The 26120-nt window shown below is 43.7% G+C and overlaps 1 protein-coding gene across 1 annotated transcript; it reads right to left on the reverse strand.

Annotated features, from left to right (window-relative positions):
• Positions 1-6658: 6658 nt before the first annotated feature.
• Positions 6659-25631, reverse strand: RTCB (RNA 2',3'-cyclic phosphate and 5'-OH ligase). The gene is made up of 12 exons (XM_080935566.1): positions 25470-25631; positions 23992-24070; positions 21721-21788; positions 19645-19744; positions 17482-17638; positions 16457-16613; positions 15593-15752; positions 13355-13530; positions 12765-12953; positions 12107-12217; positions 9815-9934; positions 6659-7103 (listed from the first exon to the last, which is right to left on the reverse strand). The coding sequence occupies exons 1-12, from the start codon at positions 25560-25562 to the stop codon at positions 6996-6998; spliced, it is 1518 nt and encodes a 505-aa protein (XP_080791692.1). The 5' UTR covers positions 25563-25631; the 3' UTR covers positions 6659-6995.
• Between the last annotated feature and the right edge of the window lie 489 nt (positions 25632-26120).

The raw sequence follows: 26120 nt of genomic DNA on the forward strand, positions 1-26120 counted from the left end.
TTTTGGTGTGTGTGTGTGTGTGTGTGTGTGTGTAAACCAGCACCATGGCACTGAAGTGATGGCAGAGGGGTTGACCATTTGTTACTCTTGAAGAGGACCTGAGTTCCTTCCACAGCATGAACATGGCAGGTTACAACAGTCCAAAGGGATCCAATGTCCTCTTCTGATCGTTGTGGGCACCAGTCATGCACATGGTGTGCATATACAAATGCAGGCAAAACATTTATATGTAAAATATAACAAAATGAATCTAAATTTTAAAAAATTTAAAAGCACCACACATACACGTGTGCGTGCACGCACACACGCACACACATGCACACCACCAAGTTTTGCTTCCAGTTTGAGATGTAGGGTGGCCACTTTAGACCACAGCTGCTGTGACTATACCTTCCAGGCTGAATCTGGAAAAAAATTCTGTACCAGTTAAATCCTTACTTGAATCAGAATGCCTTTGTGGTGATTTGAATATGCTTGGCCCAAGGAGTGGCACTATTAGGAGGTGTGGCCTTTTTGCAGTAGGTGTGGCCTTGTTGGAGGAACTGTGTCACTGTCAGGGTGGGCTCTGAGTCCCTCTTCCAAGCAGCCTGGAAGCCAGTCTTCCTTGGTTGTCTTTGGATCAAGATGTAGAACTCGCAGTTCCTTCTCCAGCACCTTGTCTTTCTGGAAGCTGACTTGATGATAATAGACTGAACCCCTGAACCTGTAAGCCAGTCCCAGTTAAATGTTCTTTAAGAGTTGCGTTGGTCATGGTATCTCTTCACAGCAATGGAAATCCTAACTAAGATAGCCTTAGACTTTTGTTCATTAGTTCTCTTTTTAGACGAAAGTCTTCTAGATGAGTCTGCTTTATTCCACCTTGGGACTCGGGATGAAGGCAAATGAAGTATTGCCTTCAGGAAATCTTTTCTACTGTCCTGTGCAAAGTCCAAGGTTTCTCTTTAATGACACTGTCTTAGGGTTTTATTGCTGGGAATAAACTCCATGACCATGGAAATCGATTATAAAGGACAACATTTCATTGGCTCAGGTTCAGAGGCTTGGTCCATTATTGTCATGGCAGGAAGCATGGCAGCGTGCAGGCCGACATGGTGCTAGAGAAGTAGCCGAGAGTTCTACATCTGGATTGGTGCACAGCAGAAAGAGAGTGACACTGGGCCTGGCTTGAGCTTGTGAAACCTCAAAAGCTCAGGTCCTGTGACAACACTTCTTTTAACATGGCCACACCTACTCCCACACCACCATACCTCTAGTAAATGCCACACACAATGATTCTTTGGGGGCCATTTTTATTCAATTTACCACATTCCACTACCTGGTCCTCATAGACTTGTAGCCATATCATGATTCAAAGTCCAATTTCAAACGTCGCTATAGTTTGTGACAGTCTCAACCTTGCTTAGAGATCCAGAGTCTCTTCAGAGACTCATGGTGATCATTGAACTTTTGTCCTGATTGGTTTTATGTGTCAATTTGACACAAGCTGGAGTTATCAGAAAGAAAACAGCCTCAGTTGAGGAAATGCCTCCATGAGGTCCAACTGTGAGGCATTTTCTCAATTAGTGATTGTCTTAGTCAGGGTTTCTATTCCTGCACAAGCATCATGACCAAGCAGCAAGTTGGGAAGGAGAGGGTTTATTCAGCTTACACTTCCATATCGCTGTTTATCACCAGAGGAAGTCAGGACTGGAACCCAAGCAGGTCAAGGAAGCAGGAGCTGATGCAGAGGCCATGGAGGGATGTTACTTACTAGCTTGCTGCCCCTGGCTTGCTCAGTCTGCTTTCTTATAACTCAGGTCTACCAGCCCAGAGATGGCACCACCCGAAATGGGCTGGGCCCTCCTCCCTTGATCACTAGTTGAGAAAATGTATTACAGCTGGATCTCATGGAGGCATTTCCCCAACGGAGGCTTCTTTCTCTGTGATAACTCCAGCTTGTGTCAAGTTGACACAAAACCAGCCAGTACAGTGATCAGTGCGGGGAGATCTCAGCTCATAGTGGATGGTGCAATCCCTGAGCTGGTGATCCTGGGTTCTATAAGAGGGTAGGCTAAACAAGCTATGAAGAGCCAAGCCAGTAAGCAGTAATCCTCAAGGCCTCTGCATCATCTCCTGCCTGCAGGATTCTGCCCAGTTTGAGTTCCTGTCCTGACTTCCTACAATGATGGATTGTAATCTGGAAGTGTAAACTGAATATACAAACCCTTTCCCTCCAACTTGCTTTTTTGGTCACAGTGTTTTGTCTCAGCAATAGAAACCCTAACTAAGACACCCTTGTAAAATCAAAATAAAAAAGATCACATACTTCCAACATACAGTGGCACAGGGTATACATTACCATTCCAAAAGGGATGACAAGGAGCATAGTAAGGAAATACTGGATTAAAACAAGTCTGAAATCCAGCTGGGCAAACTCCGAATTCTGCACCTCCATGTGTGATGTCAAAGCACTCCTCAGATCTTCAAGTCCTTTTAGATCTGTTGACTGCAACACACTTCTCTTGGTCTGATTCCACTGCCTGTCCGTATCCCGTGGCTCTGGCTGCTCCACCATTGTGTGAAACAATCCAGCTTTCACCCTCTCCATCCCCCATTTAACATTTTAAATCCATTTATCTCCTTAATAACACAGGATTTAGCTCTACTTCCTGGTGCTCGTTTGCCTCGAACTGTACAATTTTTATATTTTTCTTGCTCACCTTTCTCCTTTTAATTACTCTGTATAAGAGTAAACACTGGGGCTGGAGAGATGGCTCAGTGGGTTAAGAGCACTGACTGCTCTTCCAGAGGTCCTGAGTTCAAATCCCAGCAACCACATGGTGACTCACAACCATCTGGAATGGGATCTGATGCCCTCTTCTGGTGTGTCTGAAGACAGCTACAGTGTACTTATATCTAGTAAGTAAATAAATCTTTAAAAAAATAGAAGAAACACTGATAATCACATAAGAGAGTCAATACTAGGCTGTGTTTTGATTTTGAGATTTCCTCTCCCAATAAAGTTAATCCAAAACTCTTCAATTTAACATCAGGCAGATTTTTCCGAAAAGGGCAAAAAGCAGCCACATTCTGTCTCTAGGCCACAGACAAATATTCTCCTCTTCTGAAACTTCTTAAGGTGGGCCCCACAGTTCAACTCACCCCAGAACTACTGTCTTCCATGCTTCTACTAGTAGGTTCCATCAAGCCAAACTTAAAGCAGTCAACCGCTTTTTTAATTTGAAGTCCAAAGTCCACATTCCTCCAAACAAAAGCATGGTCAGGCCTGTCCCAGAAATTCCCCAGTTCTGGGCACCGACTTCTGCTTTAGTTAGGGCTTTATTGCTGAGAAGAGACTCCGTGACCACGGCAACCTCTTGTAAAGAACAGCATTTCATTGGGGCTGGCTTACGCGTTGAGAGGCTTAGTCAGGAATGGAAGCATGGAAGACTAGAAACCACCAGGAAATGTAGAAGAAAATGTAGGCATGCCCTGGTAGTCAGCTGGCTTGGCATACTATGCTTCTAAGTAAGAAGCATGACACGGCATGCTCTCCCGGAAGTCAGAATGCTGAATTCTGAAGTAGCGAGTAGCTGGTCTGCTGATGTGTCTGCACTTTCCACATAGACCCTAGTGGTACGAGTGTTCACTGTCTAATCTGAAGAATGTGCTAACCAATCACAGTCTGTAGGCTTCTGCTATATAAGTGGCTGCTCACATACAATAAAGCAGATGCTTTTCGCAGAAACCATGTCCAAAGTGGTTCATCTCCTTATCCTTTACCAACCTACAAGCATTGCAGTCTTTATATTGATACAAGGTTAAATTGTTACTCCTAGGTGCCTATGCAACTCATTTAAGAATGCAAGGCTTAGACCCAGTCCTTTTAATAGCTGCTACTACAAACTGTTTAGGATGATTAAGTAGTGCAAGTTAATAGTCAGATAGTGAAACTCATGGTCACATTAGAGTCTCATTTAGTTAATTGTAACAAAGTGTTCTCAAGATTATTCAAATAGTGAATAGCAGACCTTCTGAGTATGAGACATATTGCTCCTGACAGTACCCCCATTCCACTTTAAGGAAGACATTAAGCATCATTACCTCCCCGCAGTTGATTCAATTGTGGCAAGCTAGTCACTGGGCAAGAAATGCCCCAGTTTCATCTACAAAAGACTGTCAAAAAAAAAAAAAAAAAAAAAAAAAAAAAAAGACCAATGGATGCAGGATAGTCAACAAGTATGCTCTGCCAAGACAGGGCAAGCTAGTCCTTTACATTCCTGCTTCATTTAAGGTCTGTCATATGGTTCCGGGCCAGAAGGATGAAGACAGATGTTCCAACATGATAAGGAATTTTGGGGACTATCCAGAGAGTTGGCTGTTTCTGCCAATTGTATAAATTTTGCAAGCTGTGTCTTACATATTCAGGTAATATGTAATTCCTTCTCAAATCTCTGACGGGGTTGAAGAATAGTTATAGTCTCACATTGAACTTTAATTGTTAACATTAAAGATGTTGTTATGGAAGGATGGTTTTCAGATGGTAATAAAAGTTAGAATCAAACATGATTGAGGTCCAGAATTTTAAGTTCTTTTAGTTTGGACATTATCTTAATTCCAAGTATAATGAACTGGACATTATAATGAAACTCATACTTAAAGAAAACATTTTCATGTACGAGTACATTGTAGCTGTCTTCAGACACACCAGAAGAGAGGGCATCGGATCCCATTACAGATGGTTGTGAGCCATCATGTGGTTGCTGGGAATTGAACTCAGGACCTTGGGAAGAGCAGTCAGTGCTCTTAACTGCTGAGCCATCACTCCAGCCCTGTAATTCATACTTAATAATTTTCATAATTGCTTCAAAATAGTTCCTACCATGCATTGTTTGTTACTCTAAGAGCCTTTTAATTGGACAAAAAGGGGGAAATGTTGTGGGTTGGTCTGACGCTGTTTGTATTCTGATGTTAATTCTTCTTCCTCAAGGGTTTGCCGGATGAGCAGTAAGTACATCATCTACTCTTGTGATCTCATGTGAACCTTCTATTTTAAATTGTCAGTAAAGGATAGAGATTGGATAGTGGAAGGGAAAGGTGGGACTGGAGGTTGGGAGTGGAGGCAGGTAGAGAGAAGAGGACGAGGGGTGAAGGAGAGAGGACTGAAGAGGAGGAGGAAGCAATGATGGAACAGATCCACATGGCCTGGAGAAACCACAAGGTGCAAGGGGTCTTATAGCTGGGGAATAAGTTAGTATAGGGTTAGTTAGATCTGTCCAATCTAGGCATATAACTTATAACTGAACTGTGTGTACTTATATTGAGGTTACAAATTCCAGCAATATCATTGATCCTTCTGTCTCAAATAGGCTAGCACCACGCTGATGGTCCCTTCTTACATACACACTGCTAAGTCCAGGTCTTTCCTCATTTCTGGCACAGATGAGTCTAGGAGTTCCTAAATCATGCACTGGATTCATGATTTCTTTCCTTCAGCTCCACTTCCCTGTACGTGGGTTCTGTTCTTTGGGGGGGTTCTGTAACAAGATAGCGGTTCACAGGTGCAGACCTTTATTGTGCTATCCTAGCAACAATGGCGAACAACACCTTGCACTTGAGTGAGAGAACTTGCAGTATTTAATTACCCCGTTCTACTTCCTCAAGTCAGGAACTGGAAGAAGTGACTGTGTGTTTTGGTCAGAGCCTGTATGTGGTTAGCTCACCCACACAAACTGAAAGTTGAAATGGGGGGTATTGGCTCTCCGAGAAGCAGGAGTTCAGCTATCGGAAGAAAAAGGATGCATGTGGCTGATGTAGTTTGAGAGCTGACCAGTATCTAAAGGATGAGGTAGGTTTTAAATGAAGAGGGGGAGGACTAGAGATGGATGGCCAGGAATTAGAACTGACAAGACTTAGGTGAAGGCCGGGGAGACACAGGAATCGATGACAGCACCAGATGGCTAGACTGCTCAGTATTAGTCACTTGCTGCCAAGCTTGACAACCTAGTCTGATCCCCAAAACCCACATTGGAAGAGGACCGACATTTTCAAGTTGTCCTTTGACCAACCAAGTATATACATTAAAGCGCCTGACTGAAAATGCCTTCTCATTTGTGACCATCAGCAGAGCCACCTAGAATTACCCAGGAGACAACTGAGTGCCCACGAGGGAGTGTCTACCCTGAGTGTAGATGGCTCTACTCCATGTGCTGGGAACGGAATGAAAAAACATGAGCCGGTCACCAGAACTGATCTCTGCTTCCTGATGCAAGATGTGACCAGCTGCCTCTGGCTGCTACGACTTCCCTGACACAATGGAAAGCTTCTTTAAGATGTCACCATCTACAACGAAATCTCACAAGATGGCAGAAGATATCCACACAAAGCAACTGTTAGCATCACCAGCTGTGGTCATTTAGTGTGGCCAGGCCAGCCTCACTAGTGAGCGGTCAGCGGCATCCCGAGGCAGGTACTCTGCTGTGTATGTCGGGTAAGAAAGACAGGAGGCTGTGGAAAGTTACTTTCCTTTGCCCAGTTCCTGAGCAATGTCCTCTCAACACACCCCACTAATGTTGGTGCTCTCTGTGAGAAGGGAATCTGAGTTTGCTTGTTGCAGTGGAACACCACAGATGAGCAGACAAAACTGACACAGGAAGAGAAGAAAGGAAACATCCGAAAACCTGTTTAGCACTATGTTTTTCATGATAGCTACTGGGCTACAAACAGAGCTTGGTGTAAAGAAGTCCACTCTGGGAATTACCGACTTGTATGACCCTTCCCACACCCCAGTAGTCACAAAACCCTGTGGGACAAGGGAAGAAGGGGCTCATTTGCCTGCTCCCGACAGAGACATATGTCTTCTGGAAGGCTGTTTTTCAACCCATGACAGTGGCCTCTCCACCAGCCACTGTGGCAGCACAGCAACAGCTCTGTGATTCGGACCCGGTCAGGCCTCGAGTCTGATGTCTCAGGAATTTCAGTCCACAGGCACCTCAGAGGCTCTGATAGTCTTGGATCTACCCTTTAATAACAGCAATTGGTCTCAGTTTAATAGCCTTCTTGCTGATCCCAGCATCATGGCAGGTGTTCACGACGTCTGTCACATTTTTATAGGACTCTGGAGCCTACAAGGAAGGAATTGAACACTGTAAAATCCACTAATAGGAAATCTTTCAAACTATTAAGCTTTATTTGAAATAAATACTCAGATGCTATTTTTGCCCATTAAGTTAGCAGAGATTAGCACAGTGTGATGGCTTACTCCTTTAATTCTAGCACCTGAGAGGCAGAGGCAGGCGCATTTGAGGCCAGCCCAGGACAGCCAGGGCTACACAGAAAAGCCCTGTCTTGAAACAAAAATTAACAAAGGTTAAAAACATGAGTGAACTGAATGCTGCTGTGATAAATACATGGTCTTACATTTTCATCTGCATTTTCTCATTTCTCCAAAAACATATATATTATTTGTATACTTAAAAGCAGGGGCCAGTGAAGGGCATGTGGGTCCTTGGCACCATGTAGGCATGAGAAATGGTAAGGTTGAATGAGCTCAAACTGTGGGAATCTAGAATGGCAGGAATGGAGCCATCCCCTACATGCTTCTACCTGCTCTGGAACAGGTAACCATGACGCCTCACTGAGGACCACCAACTAGCACTGAGTCACACAGCATAAACACCTGGAGTGAGGTATCTAGATAGCTCCAAGCCTTCAGCCAATGAGCTTCCCTTCCTGGGTATTCCTTCCCACAAAAGGTTAACCCCTGGTTCACCCTGAATAAAGGGTATGCATTCACATCCACCATCAAATAAACAAGCAAGAATTGTCTCTTCATTAAGATCACAACAGGGAAGGCCTTCATTTTAAAATGAGCTGTGGAGGAAGGCCTTCTCCTCTTCCACCCCTATGGGTAGTATACTCAGCCTTTACTCCCATACAGACCAGGGAATCTGCCTCCCTTCTATGCCTGTCCTGCAGATACCCTGGTTAAAGGTAGACCCGTGGCCCTGTTCCTGACTCCCAGTGGTACAGAGATAAGACTGGGAACCACAGTATTCCTCCCAGACCTTGCTGTTTCCCCTTCAGGTCCAGCAAAGGACAATACAGACTGGACTACCTATACTGATGCTCCAGGTACCACCAGCAGAGAGGAAGGACACAGCATGATAGGCCTGTGAGATGGCTCAGTGGGGAATGTGCAAGCCTGCCAATCCAACTCTGATCCCTGGAACTCATTTAAGTATAAGAGATCTGACTCCACTAAACTGTCTTCTGGCCCTCACACATCCTTTCTTCTTAGTGGTTTCCACACTGTTTAAATTAAACGGTTACTACCTTTTAGACTGTGACTATTACTTTAGATTTACTTATTTCATGTGTAGTAGTGTTCTGCATTTTTATGTCTGTCTGGTGCCTGTAGAGGACAGTTAATTGAACTGGAGTTAGAAATTGATGTGAAAAACCATGTGGCTGCTGGGAATTGAACCCAGATCCTCTCCAAGAGCAACAAGTGCTCCTGACAGCTGAGCCATGGCTCCAGCCCCCAACCCTAAACGTATTACTCCTCAAAACATGTAAAAATTAAGTTACAGCAAAGACACTCCCCCAAAACAAAAACAAAAAAACCCAAGCTTGACTCAGTAATTCCACTTGAGACTTCTAATTATCAAAAGCTTCAAGAATGAATATGCCTTTACAACATAATTTATAGCAGCAAAGAAAGAGGAGCCATGTGCACTACGCCCAGAAGCCAAGCCGCTCATCTGGTGCAGAGTGAAGAGTGACACAGAAGTGCAGAAGGAGCTGCAGTTTTCAAGGACAAAGAAAACGTCATCCTCAGCTGCATCAGTGAAACAAGGTGGTAGGTGCTTTTCAAAATGGAGGCGGGGTGGGGTAACTGGGTTTCTCTTAAGTTCATGCAGATCACTTAAATGCAATTTTTCCTCTCTGTGAACTAAACACAAATTATTTCTCTCTTAACATGTCTCCCCCCCCTTTTCAAATTTGTCCTAAACTGAAATGTAAGCATCCAACTGTGCAAAATCGAGGTTACAATGGGTCATCTTAAGGACTTCTACTTATTACTTCCAGGTTCTTACAACTGCAGGTCGTGTTGGCACACACTTTCCATCGCAGCACTCAAGAGCTGAGGGAAAGGCAGGCAGTTCTCTGAGTCTGAGCCCAGCCTGGTCTACAGAGTGAGTCTAGGACAGCCAGGTCAACACAGAAAAGAAAAAAAGAACAAGACCAAAAATATATATATTTTTAACAATTAAATTCTATTGCCTGTACATGGGCTGTTGGAGACAATTTGAAAGAATAAGTTTTCTCCTTCAACCATATGGGACCTGGAGATTAAATTCAGGTCACCATGTTGGTCCTTACAACCTACTTTTAAATATAACTATGAACAGTAAAAATAATTTTAACAGACTTAGCTTGCAGTAGACTTAGTCTCTGAATATAGGACAGAGCAAATAGAATGCGATAAACCCAAATCAGAGCCAGGAGCTCACACTTGTGATCCTTGCATCCAGGAGCCTAAGGACTGTTTCAAGGCCAGAGTAGCTGGAGCTGGCCTCCTCTGGGACAGTGAGTGGTGGGGGCGTAATAAGGAGGAACTGCAAGGGTGAGTGGGCGCGACAAAAACTGATTCCATCTGTGGATGGAACTGTCAAAACAGCAAAACATGAAAAAACAAAATACAAAAAACCCCAAATGTCCAAACTGAAGTCACTGACAACCTACATCATTTCTGTGATACCAAAACTCCAGTCTCTGCCCACACGCATAAATCTTAAGGCTTTCTGTTAAACACTTTCAGGATGCCACTCACCTCTTCCATGACCAGCTTGGGTGAAGCAACTCGGATTGCGATTCCCATATCTGCCAGCTTGTCTAAGACATCTTGGAAATCTAAATTACGACGTGATTTTGCTCTGGACAAAGCACGGCCCTAGAATGAGAAAGGACCAAGGACAGGAGTAAACCAGTTCATGCATTTCGAACTAAAACACCATTTGACTCCAGTAGTTAAACCCTTAGAATCCTATGCCTTTTCCCTGATATGAAATCTCACCATTACCACAGTCTGCTATGTACTTATCCCCTCAAATGCTGGTGTGTGTTCACATGAGCACATGTATGAACAAAAGCCATGGCATGTGTGTGGAGTCAGAAGTGGGCTCTCTCCTGTCGAGGCAGGGTCTCTAGTTTCTGCTGCTGCTGTGAACTCCAGCACACCTGGGCTCTAGTTTTCCCATGTTGGTGTAGGAGTGCTGGGATTACAAGGTGGGGCGCCAGGGCTGGAACTGGGATTATCAGGCTTGCAGCAAGAGCTTTACCTGCTGAAGGCTCTCACCTGCCTTACTTGTTCACCTCTGAGCCAAGTCTTGCTCTGCTGCTAACAAGGTCCAGGCAGGCCTTGAGCTCGTACTTCTACATCAGCCTTCTGAGTAGCTAAGATTACAGGCATATATCACTGTATGAGGCTTCATTTTCCTTCTATCTTATACTCCAACCAACCAACCAACCAACCAACCAACCACCTAACCTGACAGGCTACTGAGGTGGGTAAAGGTGCTTGCTGCTAAAACTGACCCCCCCTAAGTTTAATCTCTGGAACCCGGAACATGGACAGAAAGATCCTGATGCTACAGAATTGCCCTGACTTTCATATACATGCTATGTCACATTACAGCCCACCCTAACATACCCACATTCACCAAAGCACTATAAAAACTTTAAGATTAAACTAAATGACCTGGGCTATGGAAATAGTTCAGTAGATAAAGCTCTTGCTAAACAAGCATGAAACCCTGACTTTGGCTCTCAATTAAAGCTAGGAATGGCTATACGAGCCTGTCAGATCAGCACTCAGGAAGGTGAGACAGGAGGTTCACAAGGTCTTGCTAGCCAACCAGTCTAGCTATCTGTGACCACCAGCTTCAGTGAGACCTTGTTTTACAAAATAAGGTGAAAAGTAATAGACAACAACAACCAATGCTGGACTCTGCGCATGCACACCATGAACAAACACACATACAAACCTGTCTTTTCTACTTTAACCTTATCATCTTTGTCTTATTAGAAAGCTTCTTCACTTTTTGAAAATAAATTTCTACCTAAAGCATTCTGTATTCAAAGATTTATTTTGTATGCTTCTAATACCATTAACTATACTTCAATATAAATTTTAATTTTCCATCATACACAGCTTTTTGTGATTTAAATGTTTCTCTACCTTAGCAATGGCATTTTGAATTACATAACTATCATACAGCCCTGTGATTCCTAAGCTGTTTAGCAGTCTCCTGGCTTTTACCACTAGATAAAGGTAACACCCTTCCAAACAGAACCACTATCACTGATTATGAATCCAGATGCTGTCCATGCCTCTAGAGGAGGGAGTTCACACTGTTAAGACTCACTAGGTGACAACAGGAGGGCAGACAGCTGGAACTGAGGAGTGACTAGAGGGGAATAAGCATGAAGATGTATTTGAGAAGGCAATCTAGATGGATTTTATTTCCCTTCTAACACTGACTAAGCACTTTGATAGTTTAGCCAACCACCTGTGCTGTAGGTAAAATGTTTCCAAATACATTTATAATGTTTTTATATAGTCCTATGATGGCACAGCTGAACTGTGGCAGGATGAATGTATAGCTCCCAGAGCCTCCTGGCTCTCTACACACAGTTCACTGATAGGTGGCTTAGAAGATGCAAGGCAACACACTGAAACACGGGTGCTGATCTTTGGAGAGTGCATACCCCTCTACCTGAAGTGGACTGTCAAAGAGAAAGAAACATTTAGACAAATGAGTAGGTCCAATGGCTTGTTGCCTGGGGCCATGAGCCCAGCGTGGTGCAACAGTTACTTATGCCACTTATAAACCAGCTGCAATAAACTCAGCTACTTTGGCCACTGTCCCATTTGGATTTTCTGGACTCCAAGATAAGGATGAATCTGGTCCTACAGTCAGTTCACTAAAGCGTATGTTATATAAACAGAATCATTTGAAGAGGTAGTCTGGATACACTCAAACCACACTAAAGTCAATCAGGTATTCCCTGTCAGGATGCACAATAGCTAAACTGAACACTTCTAAGCAAGTTTCGTTCTTACCGCTCCATGACAGGTTGTTCCAAAGGTCTCAGTCATGCCTTGTTCAGTGCCAGTGAGAACATAACTACAGGTCCCCATGGTGCCACCAATAAGCACTGGTTGTCCAGTGAGCTGAGGGTACACAAAACCAACATTAAATGTTAGAAAGGCACATGCTTCTTATGCCTGAAATCTGCTGTGTTGTAGAACTGTAGAAGAAACCTAAATGTCTTAAACTCAATGCTCTTGTAACTCTACAAGGTATTACTTTGGATTTTTGGTTCTTGGAAAAAGAAAGAAAAGGAGGCTGTAAGGGCCTGCAACAGAATATAGTCCAGAAAATACTCAAGCTGGGGGGGAAGTATGGTTAGGATTTTCATCCATGCAAGGCACCTTTTATTTCTGGACTTGTTTCCTCCTCTGCAAAACCAAAAGTAAGGCAAAGAAACAGGACAGTTTAACCTTTGTCTGCCTTACAATGATCTCCAGGTCATATTCAGCTCAGGGGACTAAAACATACCCAGTGTAGCACTAAGTCAGCACTCACTATGGGATGGGGTGTCTGTCACTGGTACAGACTAGGAATAGCTGTCACAGGGACAGGAGACTTTCTTTACACTTGTATCTAGAATTCTCTATTCCTGACCTCCCTACTCAAACACAAACACAGGCCACATACCTGGTAATCAACAGCAATGAGGGGGTGGTGAGGAGGGAAAGCACGGGTGGACCCCTTCCTGTGCACCAACAGTGTCCGCTCCTTCCCATCTACCACGTGCTGCTCCACTTTGGCGATATTGTGAGAAACATCATAAATCACGTGCAGGTCCAGGTCGTCAGGGGTTGTGTTGAAGACTTTGGCGAAAGCCTGGAGGGAAGTTTCCATTCGAAGCAGTCAGTTCTAGCTCTTGTGAACAGATTTCCCTGCTGTCAGCTAGTGAGTGCTGAGTGCACGGTGGACTTCAGAGCTCTAACAGCCATCACAATCTTCACACGAAGCACAGAGGACCCAGACCATATATACGTCTACCTCAGGAAAGGCTGCTCACCGCTCTGGATCTTGCCTCCAGAGACAACTCGTGCCCAGCTTTCTCAATCACAGAGAATGGATTCCCATTCTTGCTGAGGCTCAAGGCAACATTAGGTCACTCTGGCTGTACTCTCCTGACACCAAAACCCTAAGACACTTCCCTAGCATCTAGAATGCACATTTCTAAAACCAACCATGCTTAACTTCCTGATTAACTCAAGAGAACAATTTTACTTTACCTGACGGGTCAAGAAGGTCATAGAAGAGCGGTTAACCCAGGCATAGTTTCCGGCCGCAGCCATTCCCTTTAGATAGTCTTGTCCCTCTGGGGATGCAATCCGAGCACAAGCCAACTGCCGGTCATTGACTATAATCTTGTCTCTCTTCATGGCCTTTTCCATAGCTACCAGTGCATCTGCAACAGAACCATAGGTCAGACCAGATAGGGCTCTCTTAAATGAATCATTCAGATTTACTGTAGAAAGAAGTGAACATTCAAATTCAAAACAAAACCCTAAGTATGCTTCTGCATTCATCTATTTGCTCGGTTAAGATAGATTTGGGGCTGGAAAGACAGCTCAGCACTTAACAGCACTTGGATACTCTTTGCAGGTGGCCTGGGATAATCCACATGGTGGCTCACAGTTGTCTGTTCACTACAGTTCCAGGGAATCTAAACCTCTTCTGGCCTCCATGGGCACGGTATACACATTGTACAATACCGACAAGCAGACACACACACACACACACACACACACACACACACACACACAGCCTTTAAGTTATTTTTATAAAAAGGTATTTATTGAGAATCTTCTGAGACACACAGAGCGTTTGCCTTTAGAAATGTGAACTGGGCTGTGTACAACAGCAACACAGCTTTAGTGAGTGAATGAGTAGAACCAGTACTCTATTACCATCATGGTTTCTTTTTAAAGACAGGGTCTCACTTTCTAACCCATTTATCTTCTGACTAACTGCACTGATGGGGTCAGACCCTCCTGCTCAGCCCCTTGAATGACAAGATCACAGTGTGTGAACAACACATCTTAAATATGTTTAGTGCCTGCTTCCTTCATATACATATGTATATACTGTTAGATTAGAGTAAAGGTCAGGCTGGCACAAAGGATCGAGTCTGCAAAGCTAACCAGTAAAATGAAACCCGTTTATGATTTTAAGTGTGTATACTGTCTCTCACTTCACTACTCTCTATGTCATTTAGACAACGTCCCTACTCTTGCTTTTTTGTTCTTTCTACCTGTTTGTCCTGAATGTCTTCTATGTGTTACCACTCAAACTCCAAGGCCTAGCTTTGAGTATTGTCTATGAAGCTCTCTCTAAATATTTTTTTCAAACACATTACATTTATGTTGTCTTTCTTACAATATTTTATCCATTACTATTTTCTCTCTTTGGTGGTTGTGGTGTTTTGAATATGCTTGGCCCAGGGTGTGACACTGTGAGGAGGTGTGGCCTTGTAGTAGGTGTGCCATGGTGGGGGTGGGCTTTGGGACCTTCCTCTAGCCACATGGGAACCAGTCTTCTATTGTTTGCCTTTGGAACAAGATGTAGAACTCTCAGTTCCTTCAAAGCCATGCCTGCCCAGACACTGCCATGCTTCCCACCATGATAATAGACTGAACCTCAGAACCTGCAAGCCAGCCCCAACTAAATGCTGTCCTTTATAAGACTTGTCTTGGTCATGGTATCTCTTCACAGCAATGGAAACCCTAACGAAGACAGGGTTGGTGGAGGGTTTGGATGAGTCTTCATGTAGTTACCAATGGTCAATCTTTAGTGTTGTTCTTTGGGTGTCTTGTTTTTTTTGAGAGAGGTTGTTCTCTTGCTGCCCCGAGCTTGACACCCAGGCTATGCTAGTTGGCTAGAATTCCATGCATCTGTCAGTCTCTGCCTCCCCAGCACACTTCATTACAAGTGTGCACCACTGCCGTACCTAGCATTTTTTTCTGTAGAGCTGAGGGAATGAACTTACATCACCTACTTGATTTGCATTTTCTAACTGAGCTATCTTTCTAACTTCTTTTTCTTGATGAACATGATCTTATCCATCAGAAAGTGAGGTCAAGTACCTATTTTAGAACCCTCTCCATCAAAATTCCTTACCTTGCTGAATATTACAGGTTCATTGAATGAGCATCTACTTCAACTCCATAGTTCATGTACTACCAAGTGCTTTCTAAGTGCCATGTGCAGTTACATGCTTTGTATATAGTATTTCACTAATCTTCCATAACAATACTAGATGAAGTAATGATACCCTTTTTTTTTTTTCAGATGAGAAAGTTAAGGTCCAATGAACACGTTTTTCAGGATTGTAAGTTCAGGAAGCCACAAATTACAAATCCATTCACCATATTTCTATGGCTCAATTAGCTCTCTTGTTTTGTTCTAAAGTAAACTAAACATAAAATAAACATTTTAGTTCCAAGTAAAAACTCAGGTCTAGAATGTACCTGTAGCTACTTGGTGGCCCAAGCCTCTGCTTCCACTGTGGATCATCACACACACCTGTCCCTTATGGTCGATGCCCATCTTCTTGGCAGCATACTCATTGAAAATCTCATCTACAACCTGGATTTCTGCATAGTGGTTGCCTGCTCCCAGGGTCCCCAACTGTAAATGCAAGAATGTCTGATTAAGCATTTTCTATTCTGGTTAAAAACAAACATATACATTTAAAAAGCAAATAGGTGAAACCAAGGCAACAACAAAATAGCCATACAGTGTTTCATGTAATGAAAATATTCTAAATTTATTATTATGTTTCAAAAATAACATGGACTGCTCTGGAGGTTTAGAATATCATATGCTTTAAGTATTCTATACAGAGGTTTTAAGTATGATGGAGATGGGCCAAAGTCCAGGAAGAATGCTAAATCTCAGATAAGCCCAAGGTTGAAATGATTTTTGATACATCATTTTTCAAGTTAAGTACCAGGAAACACGAAATCACAGACTGTTTCATTAGCTCTCTCTTTCCACCACTGTGTGAGTTCTGTAGACTGAGCTCAACTGTGAGGCTTGTGTTCCCAACTATCTCACTACCTCCATCTTTTTCAAACAATTTCTTTAAATCTAAATTATGGCACAGTTTGCAGACCTCATAATCATATCCCACTTTTCTCCTATATACTTATAACTCAGTTTTTTATGAATATTTGAAAGCTCTGCATAACCTTTCAGAAAAATGACTCATAAGCACACAGATTTGTTCTTCTTGATGTCCAAGGACAACGTTTTTGTTAACTAGAAGGTACAGGTTGCTTCCCTTTACAGAAGCTAAACTATTACACTGACCTGCACAGTGAGTTAGTTACCTGAGGAAGGCCCCTTTTCTTTGCCCGGGGTGAGACCTTATTGGGATCAGCTTGCAGCATCCTTCCATATTCCTCACAGTGCTCCTTGTCTTCAGCCCAGGCATAGCCTTCTCTCAGGGACCAGTCCACACCCATCTCCAATGCCTCCTCCAAGTCTCTGGGTGAGTGAGAAAACCCAAGTCATTCACAGCAATGGACAGTAAAACTTAGGAGGAAACACGAATCAAAGAGCATAGGAACACGCGACAACCACTACTTCCTATGCACCAGGCTCTGTTCTAGAGTTTAAGCCCTCTAGCTTTTTTTGTTTTTGAGGAAAACAGTCACATGATCACCATTTAAACTTGTGACAGTGTCATTACAACAACATTACAGTTCCACTTATCTTCATGGTCTGTTGTATTTAAAAACAGACGAACCAAAACACATTCTCATGTAGTTCAGGCTGGCCTTGAACTCACTGTGGCCAAGGATGATCTTAACTTCAGATAAGCTTTTTCTTTCTTTTTTAATTAGTCAATTTTTCTGTATGTGGGAGTTTTGCCCAAGCATTTATCTGTGCACTATGTACATGCAGTATCCACAGTCAGAACAGAGTGCCAGATCCCTTGGGGCAAGAGTTACAGATGGTTGTGAGCTGCTACATAGGTGCTGGGAATCAAACCCTGGGCTTCTGGAAGAGCAGCCAGGGGTCCTAATCACTGAGTTATCTTTCTTGCCACATGCCTTTTCTTTTTAATTTTAGACAAAGTCTTATATGCTGCCCAGGGTAGCTTTGAACTCTTGAGTTAAAATGATCCTACCATGTCATCCTCCTCAGAGGCTGGACTACAGGCGTATTCCAACAAGTATAGTTCAAGGTCTGTTCTAATGAACATGGGCTGGGACAGATGTTTTAAAAAGCAACTTATCTGCACCTCCTAAGGAGTGACTGAGAAATGTCTAAACTGGAAGCAGCAAGTCTAAACCTAAGCCCAGAGCATGTGGTTTCCCCTCCCTTTGTTTCCCAGAACTGGTGCTCTTACTTGGCATTCATTGGAATGACACCTTTTGATCCCACCCCAACAGGGATGTGGTCAAACATAGCTTGGGCAAGTTGTTCTTTCACGGGCTGCACATCGCTCTCATCTAAATTGGTTCTTAGCAAGCGGACACCACAGTTAATATCAAATCCGACACCACCTACAACATTCAGAAGTCAAATATTAGCAAAACCAGATAGTTAAAGCATTACTTGACGTTCTTAGTATTAATAACTAGTACTAAGCTAAAAGGATATTCACTGTTTCAAAGACAAGCATGTCTTAATGTAGCCTTCAAATTGGCCCTCTGCTGAGTCAAGCCAGCTAACACCAAAATCATGTAAGTAACACACATACACACTCTCTCTCTCTCTCTCTCCCTCTCTCTCTCTCTCTCTCAGGTATTTCACCAACAGTGGGTAAGATGGCAGACAGATAAAATGGAGACATGTCTCCCTGTATCTTTCTCGCATCGGGCTCTGACGAATTAATTCTATTAGTCTCAAATAGCCAACCTTTGGCTTTGGTGACCTTCTCTTCTGTCTATCTTCATTATATTTTTCTAATGATTTTCAATTTTTTGCCTTTTGCTAGTCTAAATTGTTGCTCTTTCTCCCAACTTTCAAAGACATTCCAGAAGGCTGGAGAAATGGTTCTGTGGTTAAGAGCAGAGTACTGGCTATTCTTCCAGAGGCCCTAGCTTGATTCCCAACACCTCCAAGATGGCTTGCAACCTCACCATCCCAAGGAATCTGTTATGCCCTCTTTAGCCTTCCCAGGCACCAGGCACACACATGCTACATGCACATATATTCAAGTGAAACATCATATACATTAAGTAAGTATGATTTTTTAAATAGAAAAGATATTGTAGCCCTCCTTCTTTCCTACTCTGAACATTTGGGGCTACAGTATATTTGTATCCAAGTATGGGATTATCAGAAATTAAAATTTTTAGATTTAAGTATTTCTGAAAACGATGTTTCCTAGCTTTATTAACTAATAAGGAACGTTCATATGACTTTGTCTAAAATTAAAAAGAAAAGGCATGTGGCAAGAAAGATAACTCAGTGATTAGGGCCCCTGGCTGCTCTTCCAGAAGCTTAGGGTTTGATTCCCAGCACCTATGTAGCAGCTCACAACCATCTGTAACTCTTGCCCCAGGGGATCTGGCACTCTGTTCTGACTGTGGATACGGCATGTACACGGTGCACAGTATTATGTATACACACCATGAAACAATCCCTACAATTAACTATTACTATTAACTAGTTAACATATCTGTCACTCATGCAATTACCCCTTTTCCTGGGGAGAACTCAAGACGAGATGTCTTAGCAGATCTCAAGCACACAGTGCCCACCACAGTGTACATTAGCTTTCCAGGACTGTGATTCATTTTTCTCTGTAATCTGAATCCTTTAGCCAACATCTCCCAACACTCTCCACCCTCCCTCTGCTCTGGCAACCACCACTCTCTCCATGAGTGGGCTGCGGTATTCGCCATCTTTGTGTGGATTATTTTGCTCATGGGTTTACCCATGTATACCAACTGGGTGGGGTCTCCTTTCTTCAAGCTGCATAATAATCCACTCTCATTGCTTCTACCTATTCATTCCTTAACCAACACTTGGGCTGTTTCCCTAGCTTGTCTATTGTGGATTAATGCTGTAGTAAACATACTAATGCTGATATCATCTTGAAATGATTCCAGTTTCTCTAGAAATATACAAAAAAAGCATAGCTGAGTCATATAAAGTCGTAGTTTTTAATTTGTTGAAAGAATTCTCATGAAGCATTCTCAACAATGGCTTCATCCATCCAGTCTCACTAACAGTGTGCATCTCCTTTTCTCAACATCCTCTTTTGTTTGTGGTACACACAGGTGTGCACTCACACAGCTGAGCACACAGGGACGTCAGAAGTGTTTCTTTTGTAGCCAGTGTCTGATATTGCCTGGCATCTGACAAAAGTCTCCAAACTCTTCAATAAGTGGTTTGACTGATATTTTAAGAGCCCAATTGTCCATAATCAAGTTTAACGTGGAAAAAAAAGGCCCCAAGAATATGCTGCGACTGAGAAATGCACACAAATCCACTGTCTCTGAAAGGCCACACAACACAGAGAGAAGCCATGCTCTAACCGCAGAAGGGACAGGAACCTTACCTGGGGATACAACTGCCTCAGGGTCATTCATATCAAAGGCAGCCATGTTCCCTATGGCAAACCCATAGCCTGAATGGACATCAGGAAGCCCAATAGACCGCTGGAAGAGAAAGAGACATGAAGCACAGCGGATCCACTCACTCTGCACCCTGCTGCCTGAGGGGCCTGCCCTTGATTCTGTGGCAGTGGCCATGCAACATCTGCAGGGAACAGCGTGAGTGCCCCACTGATGGGACTACTCCAGCGAGACCCATGGAGACCCCTTCCCACGTGTCAAGGACCTGTGGTTATCTGGCAGCCTCCTTGCATTCGCTATGTTGTCTATATGCACAGCAAAATTGAGTTTAACTTTGTTGGTAAAGGGCAAGGCCCACATCGCACAGGCTGAAAGCCCAGTAGCTGGTTCTATGCTTTCTCAATACTCTTTCAAGAGGTAAAACCTTCTCCTCTCTGCTTCAGTCGATCCTCTAAAGGTGGCCATTACTCCTGGGTACTTTGAGACACATAATCATGTCCCTAGAGAAACAACTACAGTCACACTAAGTAAGCTGGGGACAGTTGTGGAGAGCAGTGGGTCCTGTCTGCATGACTGTTCTGAGGAAGATGTCTGATCCACAGAGACTTAAAATGAGGCAGCGCTGTCTGACCAACAGGGATTTAAAAATAGAGAAGTTATATCTAATCAATAAAAACTTGAAAATGTTTCTTAGATGGTATCAAGAACTGATAGGTGTATATCAGGAAAGACTTCTTGGTAATAATGAGCACGTCTATACCTGCAATTAAAAAAGTATGACAGAGGGGTGCTATTTGATGACTGCACTTCTACCCAGCAATGTTGAATCTGTCTCCCGCCTTGTGCAACCGTGTAACCACTTTGCTACGAGCTGGGTTTGTGCTCATCAAGACACACCTGACTAGACATTTATTTTTGGCTTGCTGAAATTGTGCTTTGTAGTGCAAAATAAGGTTACAGGGTAATTAACCCAGCCGGAAGGAGGAGGAATGGAAACTACTGGGGGCCTTTTGTAATTAATTGAGCTTTTATAATGCTGATGTTATGATTTCTTTTAATAAAATAAGCAATGATGTCACTGCTCAGGCAAGCAGGACCATAATTATATAAGGGCCACTGTTTGAAAATCAACAGGTGGTCAATATCTTCATTTGCTGATATCCCTTCCCCATCTCAGGACCTGGACCTTGTAGCTGGAGCTGGTCTCCAGCAATTCTGAGTCCTTACTGGTGAGCCACTCGTCTACAGACTCCTACTCACAAAGCTGAATACAGCCAAGGACATCTTCTCATCAAGTCTGACTGCCAACAGAAAAGCCTCAGAGCAGCAAACTACAGGAGAGTCACACACTAAAGGAAAGGTGCTGCTACTTCCCAAAATTGTCTTAAGACACTGGCAAAGTGTGGTTTTGTCAATAGGTCATGAGGAATTTCCCAAAAGAAATCTATTTGATAGCATTAATATAGCATATATCATACATGTGTGGCTGAGATGAAGGATGGCATGCCAAACAGAAAAGAGGTCAGATAAGGCAAGGACATGGAGAGAGCTAGAGATATCAGTTCATAAATACACAAGCCCCCACTGCACAGCAGTGCAGCTAGCATTAAGAGGCCTCATGGAGGTAGATGGACCCACTCTCAACACTCCCCTGAAGGGCAGTGGGGCCCATTTACAACACCCACTTCCACACTATTTTCTGTCACGGCTAGATAGCTAGGTAGGGGGTCCTCCTTCTCTCTGCTCAGTTTAACTCACCTCACTTCATCTCCTCTCCAACTGTACAGGGCCACAGTAGAACCTAGAAAGGTGCACTAGGGAGGGAATAATGATCCACAATGGCAAGCTTTAAATCTTGCCATAAAAAGTACTTGAAAGGTCCGAAAATGCTTAGGTTCCACAGACTAAGAGGCCATTCAGATTCAGTTCTTAGCTCCAAGGGTTACTGCTACAGCCAAAGGTCATAGTCTAAATGACACCAGCATCAATTGGGTGGAGCCCTTCATCCTTTCAACAAACCTTAGGCTATATAAATGATTAAGGTTTTGACTCTGACTCACATGAACTATTCCAGGCAGGGCCGCTACATTGCCAATCTGCTTCATGGCTGGCAGGAAGCCACCAACACCTGGGGGGAAAAAACCCTGTTTTAGAAAAATGACACATTTGGTTTTCAACATTAGTTACATACATGAAGAGGCAGTAGTACCGAGTGGAGAAGGACAGTTGAAATGGAAGTGGGGAGAGAACTTCAAGACAAAAGCACATTCACAGGAAGGACAAGACAGTTCAACATGCCTGCCAGCGCTCTGTGTTCGTAAGAAGCAGGCTTGCAACTGTAGTAGGGACAGAAAACATTAACTATAGCATTTATGTTGCCAGTATAAAATGTACTCTTTCAGTAACTCACACTAGCTATTAAATTATTAACAGTGGGGCTGGAGAGACTGCTCAGTGGTTAAGTGTACTGGCTGATTTTACAGCGGACCCAGGGTCAAGTCTCAGCATCCACGTGGCAGCTCACAACCATCTCTAGCCATCTGTAACTCCAGTTTCAGGGATGAAGACCATTTAAAACCAAAACCACACCAGATCAGCAGTGGTGTTCATCTAAGTGACAAAGGAGAGCCATGGGGAAGAGCCTGGGAACCCAATAATGGCTTGAGAGTCAGGGCAGATGGAGGACGAATCAGCTTTCCCAATTGCTTGCAGGTCCTTCTTAAAGTAATGTGTGCGTACATGTATGTAGAGTCCACAGGACAACATTACGTGTTTTCCCTAGGACCTATCCACTGTATAATGTATGCATGCACACATAGGCCAGAGGACAGCTTTGTGGAGCCGACTCTATCCTCCTGTCTTTACCTGTGTCCTGAGGCTTGTGTAACAAGTACTTTTTCCATTAAGCCATCTCTCTAGCTTTCTACTTTATTTTTTTGAGACAGGGTCTCTCATTAAATCTGGGCCTAAATTATTGATTAAATTGACTGACCAGCCAGCTCTGGAGGTCTGTCTCGTCTCCCTTCCCCAGCAGGTGCTGAGGTTACAGAGGTACCCTTGAACCTGGCTTTCCGTGGGTGCGAGGGATGCTGGCTCAGGTCTTCCCGGCTATATAGCTGGTACTTCACTCACTGCGCCACAGCCAATGCCATTAGCAGTGCCACTTAACACAGTGAGCAGATTTAAACAGGAAGAAGGGATTCATTTTGCTAATCTAAAAATGAAAATAGCTAAAAGATTCTGTCCCACCGCCGCTTTAGAGCACCACACCTTTGCTTCTAAACCGCCCTGCAGCCATGTGAAATAAGTACCAATCCTGATGCTCACTAAAGCCAGCATACCAGTTAAGATTTTGCCCAGTTTGATGTGGAATCTGGTATGTCCTGTGGTCTTGGTCCTACTGAGATGCTTCGAAGGCTTATTAAGAATGAGTGGGTGTGGGTTGGGGAGACGGCTCAGTGGTTAAGAACACTGACTGCTCTTCCGGAGTGAGTTCAATTCCCAGCAACCACATGGTGGCTCACAGCCATCTGTAATGGGATCCGATGCATCTGAAGATGACGACAATGTACTCATATGAATAAAAATAAGTAAATCTTTAAAAGAAAAAAAAATGAGTGGGTCCCCATGAAACCCTACTAGACCCACGTTTAGCAGGAAATCTGGGTAGAAATGGGTGACCTTCATCCTTTATAAAATCAGGAGTGCTGATAAAAGTAAAGCTTCAAAGGCTCCAGCCCTGCACCTGCCCATGGCCATCCCTCACTACTCTCTGATTTCACTCAGGCTGCTTCGTGCTAAAGCTAAACCTAAACAAGCTGTGTTAAATGGGAACTTGGAACACCGCTGTACACTTCCCCAAGTACCCTTTACAGTGTGGTATTAATACATTTTTCTGAGAAGTACCCTCCCCCCAAAAAGAAAAGAGCACTGGTTTGAAAATTAGGCACTTTGAGATTTTAATTCTGGCTCTGTCACTAAGTTGTGACCAAGGACAAGTTAAAATTCACTTAAATTCTCTGTGTTTTGGAATTCTACAAAAGACAGACAATATCTTCCTTTTTAGTTATTACAAACATGGTATCTGATGAGGTGCCCGACACACACTCAGTGCAGGATAAACGGCAGCACTGGCTATTACTATGTGCAGTTATCTGAGAACACGTTCCGAGCTCCAAACCTTTATACAGCAGCATGCCCCAGCATGTGAGCACAAATAAATAGGTGCTTTGATTCAAGTCTAGATCACTCCTTAAAAATATTTCACACTGACTGAGTTCCCTCCTCATTCAGGGAACAGGGAAGGCTCCACAAATCTCTAGTGTACTTACCACCACCTCGACAGGCATTCCTTAATTCCTCAAACATCAGTTTTTCCAGAGCATCATTCACATAAAACACTCCTTCAACCTGATACAAAAGAAAAGCGAAACACACTGTCTGAACCCAAGTTCATCAAGTACACACACACACTGGGCAGAATGTATATATACTATACATTTATCTTCATTCTGCACGAAACTACCACATTACCTCTTGTAAGAGAAAAACTTCAATCATTAACTAAAAGGACTTTAGAGCATTTTAGACCTGGGTTTAAATTGGAAATGTCCAACTAGTAAAATCTAATCAACTATCTCCAAATCAGAAAAACTGCTCACAAAATTTCTGAGAAGATGTCTACCATGATTTTGCTATTATATAACTTACACATTATAACAAACCATCATATATATATGGAATGTACAATTTCCATGTGTCACTAAAAAAATTAGCAAGTAACTCTACTAAACAACCTTCCCTTCTTCACTGCTGTGGACTTTTTCTCCCCAGAACCTTTGCAAAAGGAAGTTTTGTGTGTATTTGTTTTTTGAGACAGGGTTTCTCTGTGTAACAAGTCCTGAACTCACTTTGCAGACTAGGCTGGCATTGAACTCAGAGATCTGCCTACCTCTGCCTCGAGTGCTGTGATTAAAGGCATTCATTACCACTTCTGACAAAATTTTGTGTGGTTTGAAAGAGTGTCTTACTTAAAGTTGCTCTAGTTGGCTTCATATAATAAACTGTCCTCTTGCATACAGGGATTATAGGCTCAAGCCACCAAGTGAAGCCTATCAGAAACACTTTACTTAGACAAAGGACTGCAAACCTTTATCGAATTCTTAGGTCATTTAAGGGACCGAGTCACTTAACACATGTGCCAAAAATCTCACAAGTGTTTTCTTCCTCTGCTTTAACGGAATTTAGGAATACAAACGGCAGCGGAGACAGCAAGCCCAGAGTTTCAGACCCTGGTCTCTGGCTCCCAAGTCTTCAACCAGGACACATCATCTAGGCTTAGAAAAAAAAGTAGGCTGGACACGAAGTCAGGGCTGTCTTCCTTGATGGGTACAGATGGGTCACCCACCAACTGGAGGATCCTCGGGGTCCTTTGCGAAGAACAGATTAAAAGTCTGAATCTTGCCGAATGTCGTTACATTAAAGGCCAGATAAGTATTGAGAATGCCATCTGTAAACGTCATCTAAATAACTACCATGACTCAAGAGGAACGGAGTTCCAAGCTAGCGAGGCCAACTTGGTAAAGTCCACAGGAACCTCGGAAGACCAGGAACACACATCCTGTCTGACGGTGCGTGGGGAAAACACGCGCGAGCCCTCCGCTGCGTCTGTCCTCGTGTGCGTGGACCCCGCGCGTGGAGGCTGTGGGTCGAAGCTGGGGAGGGAGCCGTGGAACCGGCGCTGGGCGGAGGAGGCCGGTTCGCGGTGCAGCCGCGGCCTGCACCTCCGAAGGCCGCTGCCCCTACTTACCTGCATGTTGGGCACAAAGCCCTTCTTGATCCTCCAGCAGTTTTTATTTATCTTGTCCAAGAACTGTAACTCATCGTTGTAGTTACGACTCATGGTGGCGGCGAGTCTAGCGATAGCTCTCGGCTACACTTAGAAACAGAAGCCAGCGCGCAATCCACCCGCTCCACGCAGCGCCGCCTCTAGGGCGCAGGCGCGACCTGCTCCGCCCCAGGTGGGAAGATGGCAGGCGCCGAGGCTCAAAACTCTTCGAGCGAGTCGTGTTCGTCTCGCTACACCACTAGTCTTCTCTTGGACTTTTTTTTTTCTCTTTCTCGCCCCCCCCCCCCCCTTTTAAAGTAAGGTCTTGCTATTTAGCCTCGGTGAGCCTGGAACTCACCAGGTTGGTCTCCAACTCTCAGAGATACATTTGTCAATACCTCCTGACTGCTGCTATTAAAGACATGCTGCTTGGGAATGTTTTTGAGCAGCTCCTGAAAACTCTTCACTCGGGATCAGGTCAACTGCTGTTTAGAATATGTAGTTTGGAGTTCATGCCCTCGTTAGTGAAACAACTGAGCATGAAAAAATACTAAATGTTGGGATTCTGTAAACCCCACCCCTCAGTTACCTAGCAACAGCCAGGTATACCCCACCCCTCAATTACCCAGCAGT

The sequence above is a fragment of the Micromys minutus genome, assembly GCF_963924665.1.
Source record: "Micromys minutus genome assembly, chromosome: 22".
In the NCBI taxonomy this organism is placed as follows: Eukaryota; Metazoa; Chordata; class Mammalia; order Rodentia; family Muridae; genus Micromys; species Micromys minutus.

What these genes read in the sequence shown, in the direction of transcription:
- RTCB (XM_080935566.1), bottom strand. Translation starts at nt 25,562, where the DNA reads ATGAGTCGTAACTACAACGATGAGTTACAGTTCTTGGACAAGATAAAT. An exon ending in AGAAAAGGGGCCTTCCTCAG is followed by an intron (nt 15,753 to 16,456) that starts GTAACTAACTCA and finishes TTGCATTTACAG; the next exon opens with TTGGGGACCCTGGGAGCAGG. An exon ending in GAACAACCTGTCATGGAGCG is followed by an intron (nt 9,935 to 12,106) that starts GTAAGAACGAAA and finishes TTCTCATTCTAG; the next exon opens with GGCCGTGCTTTGTCCAGAGC.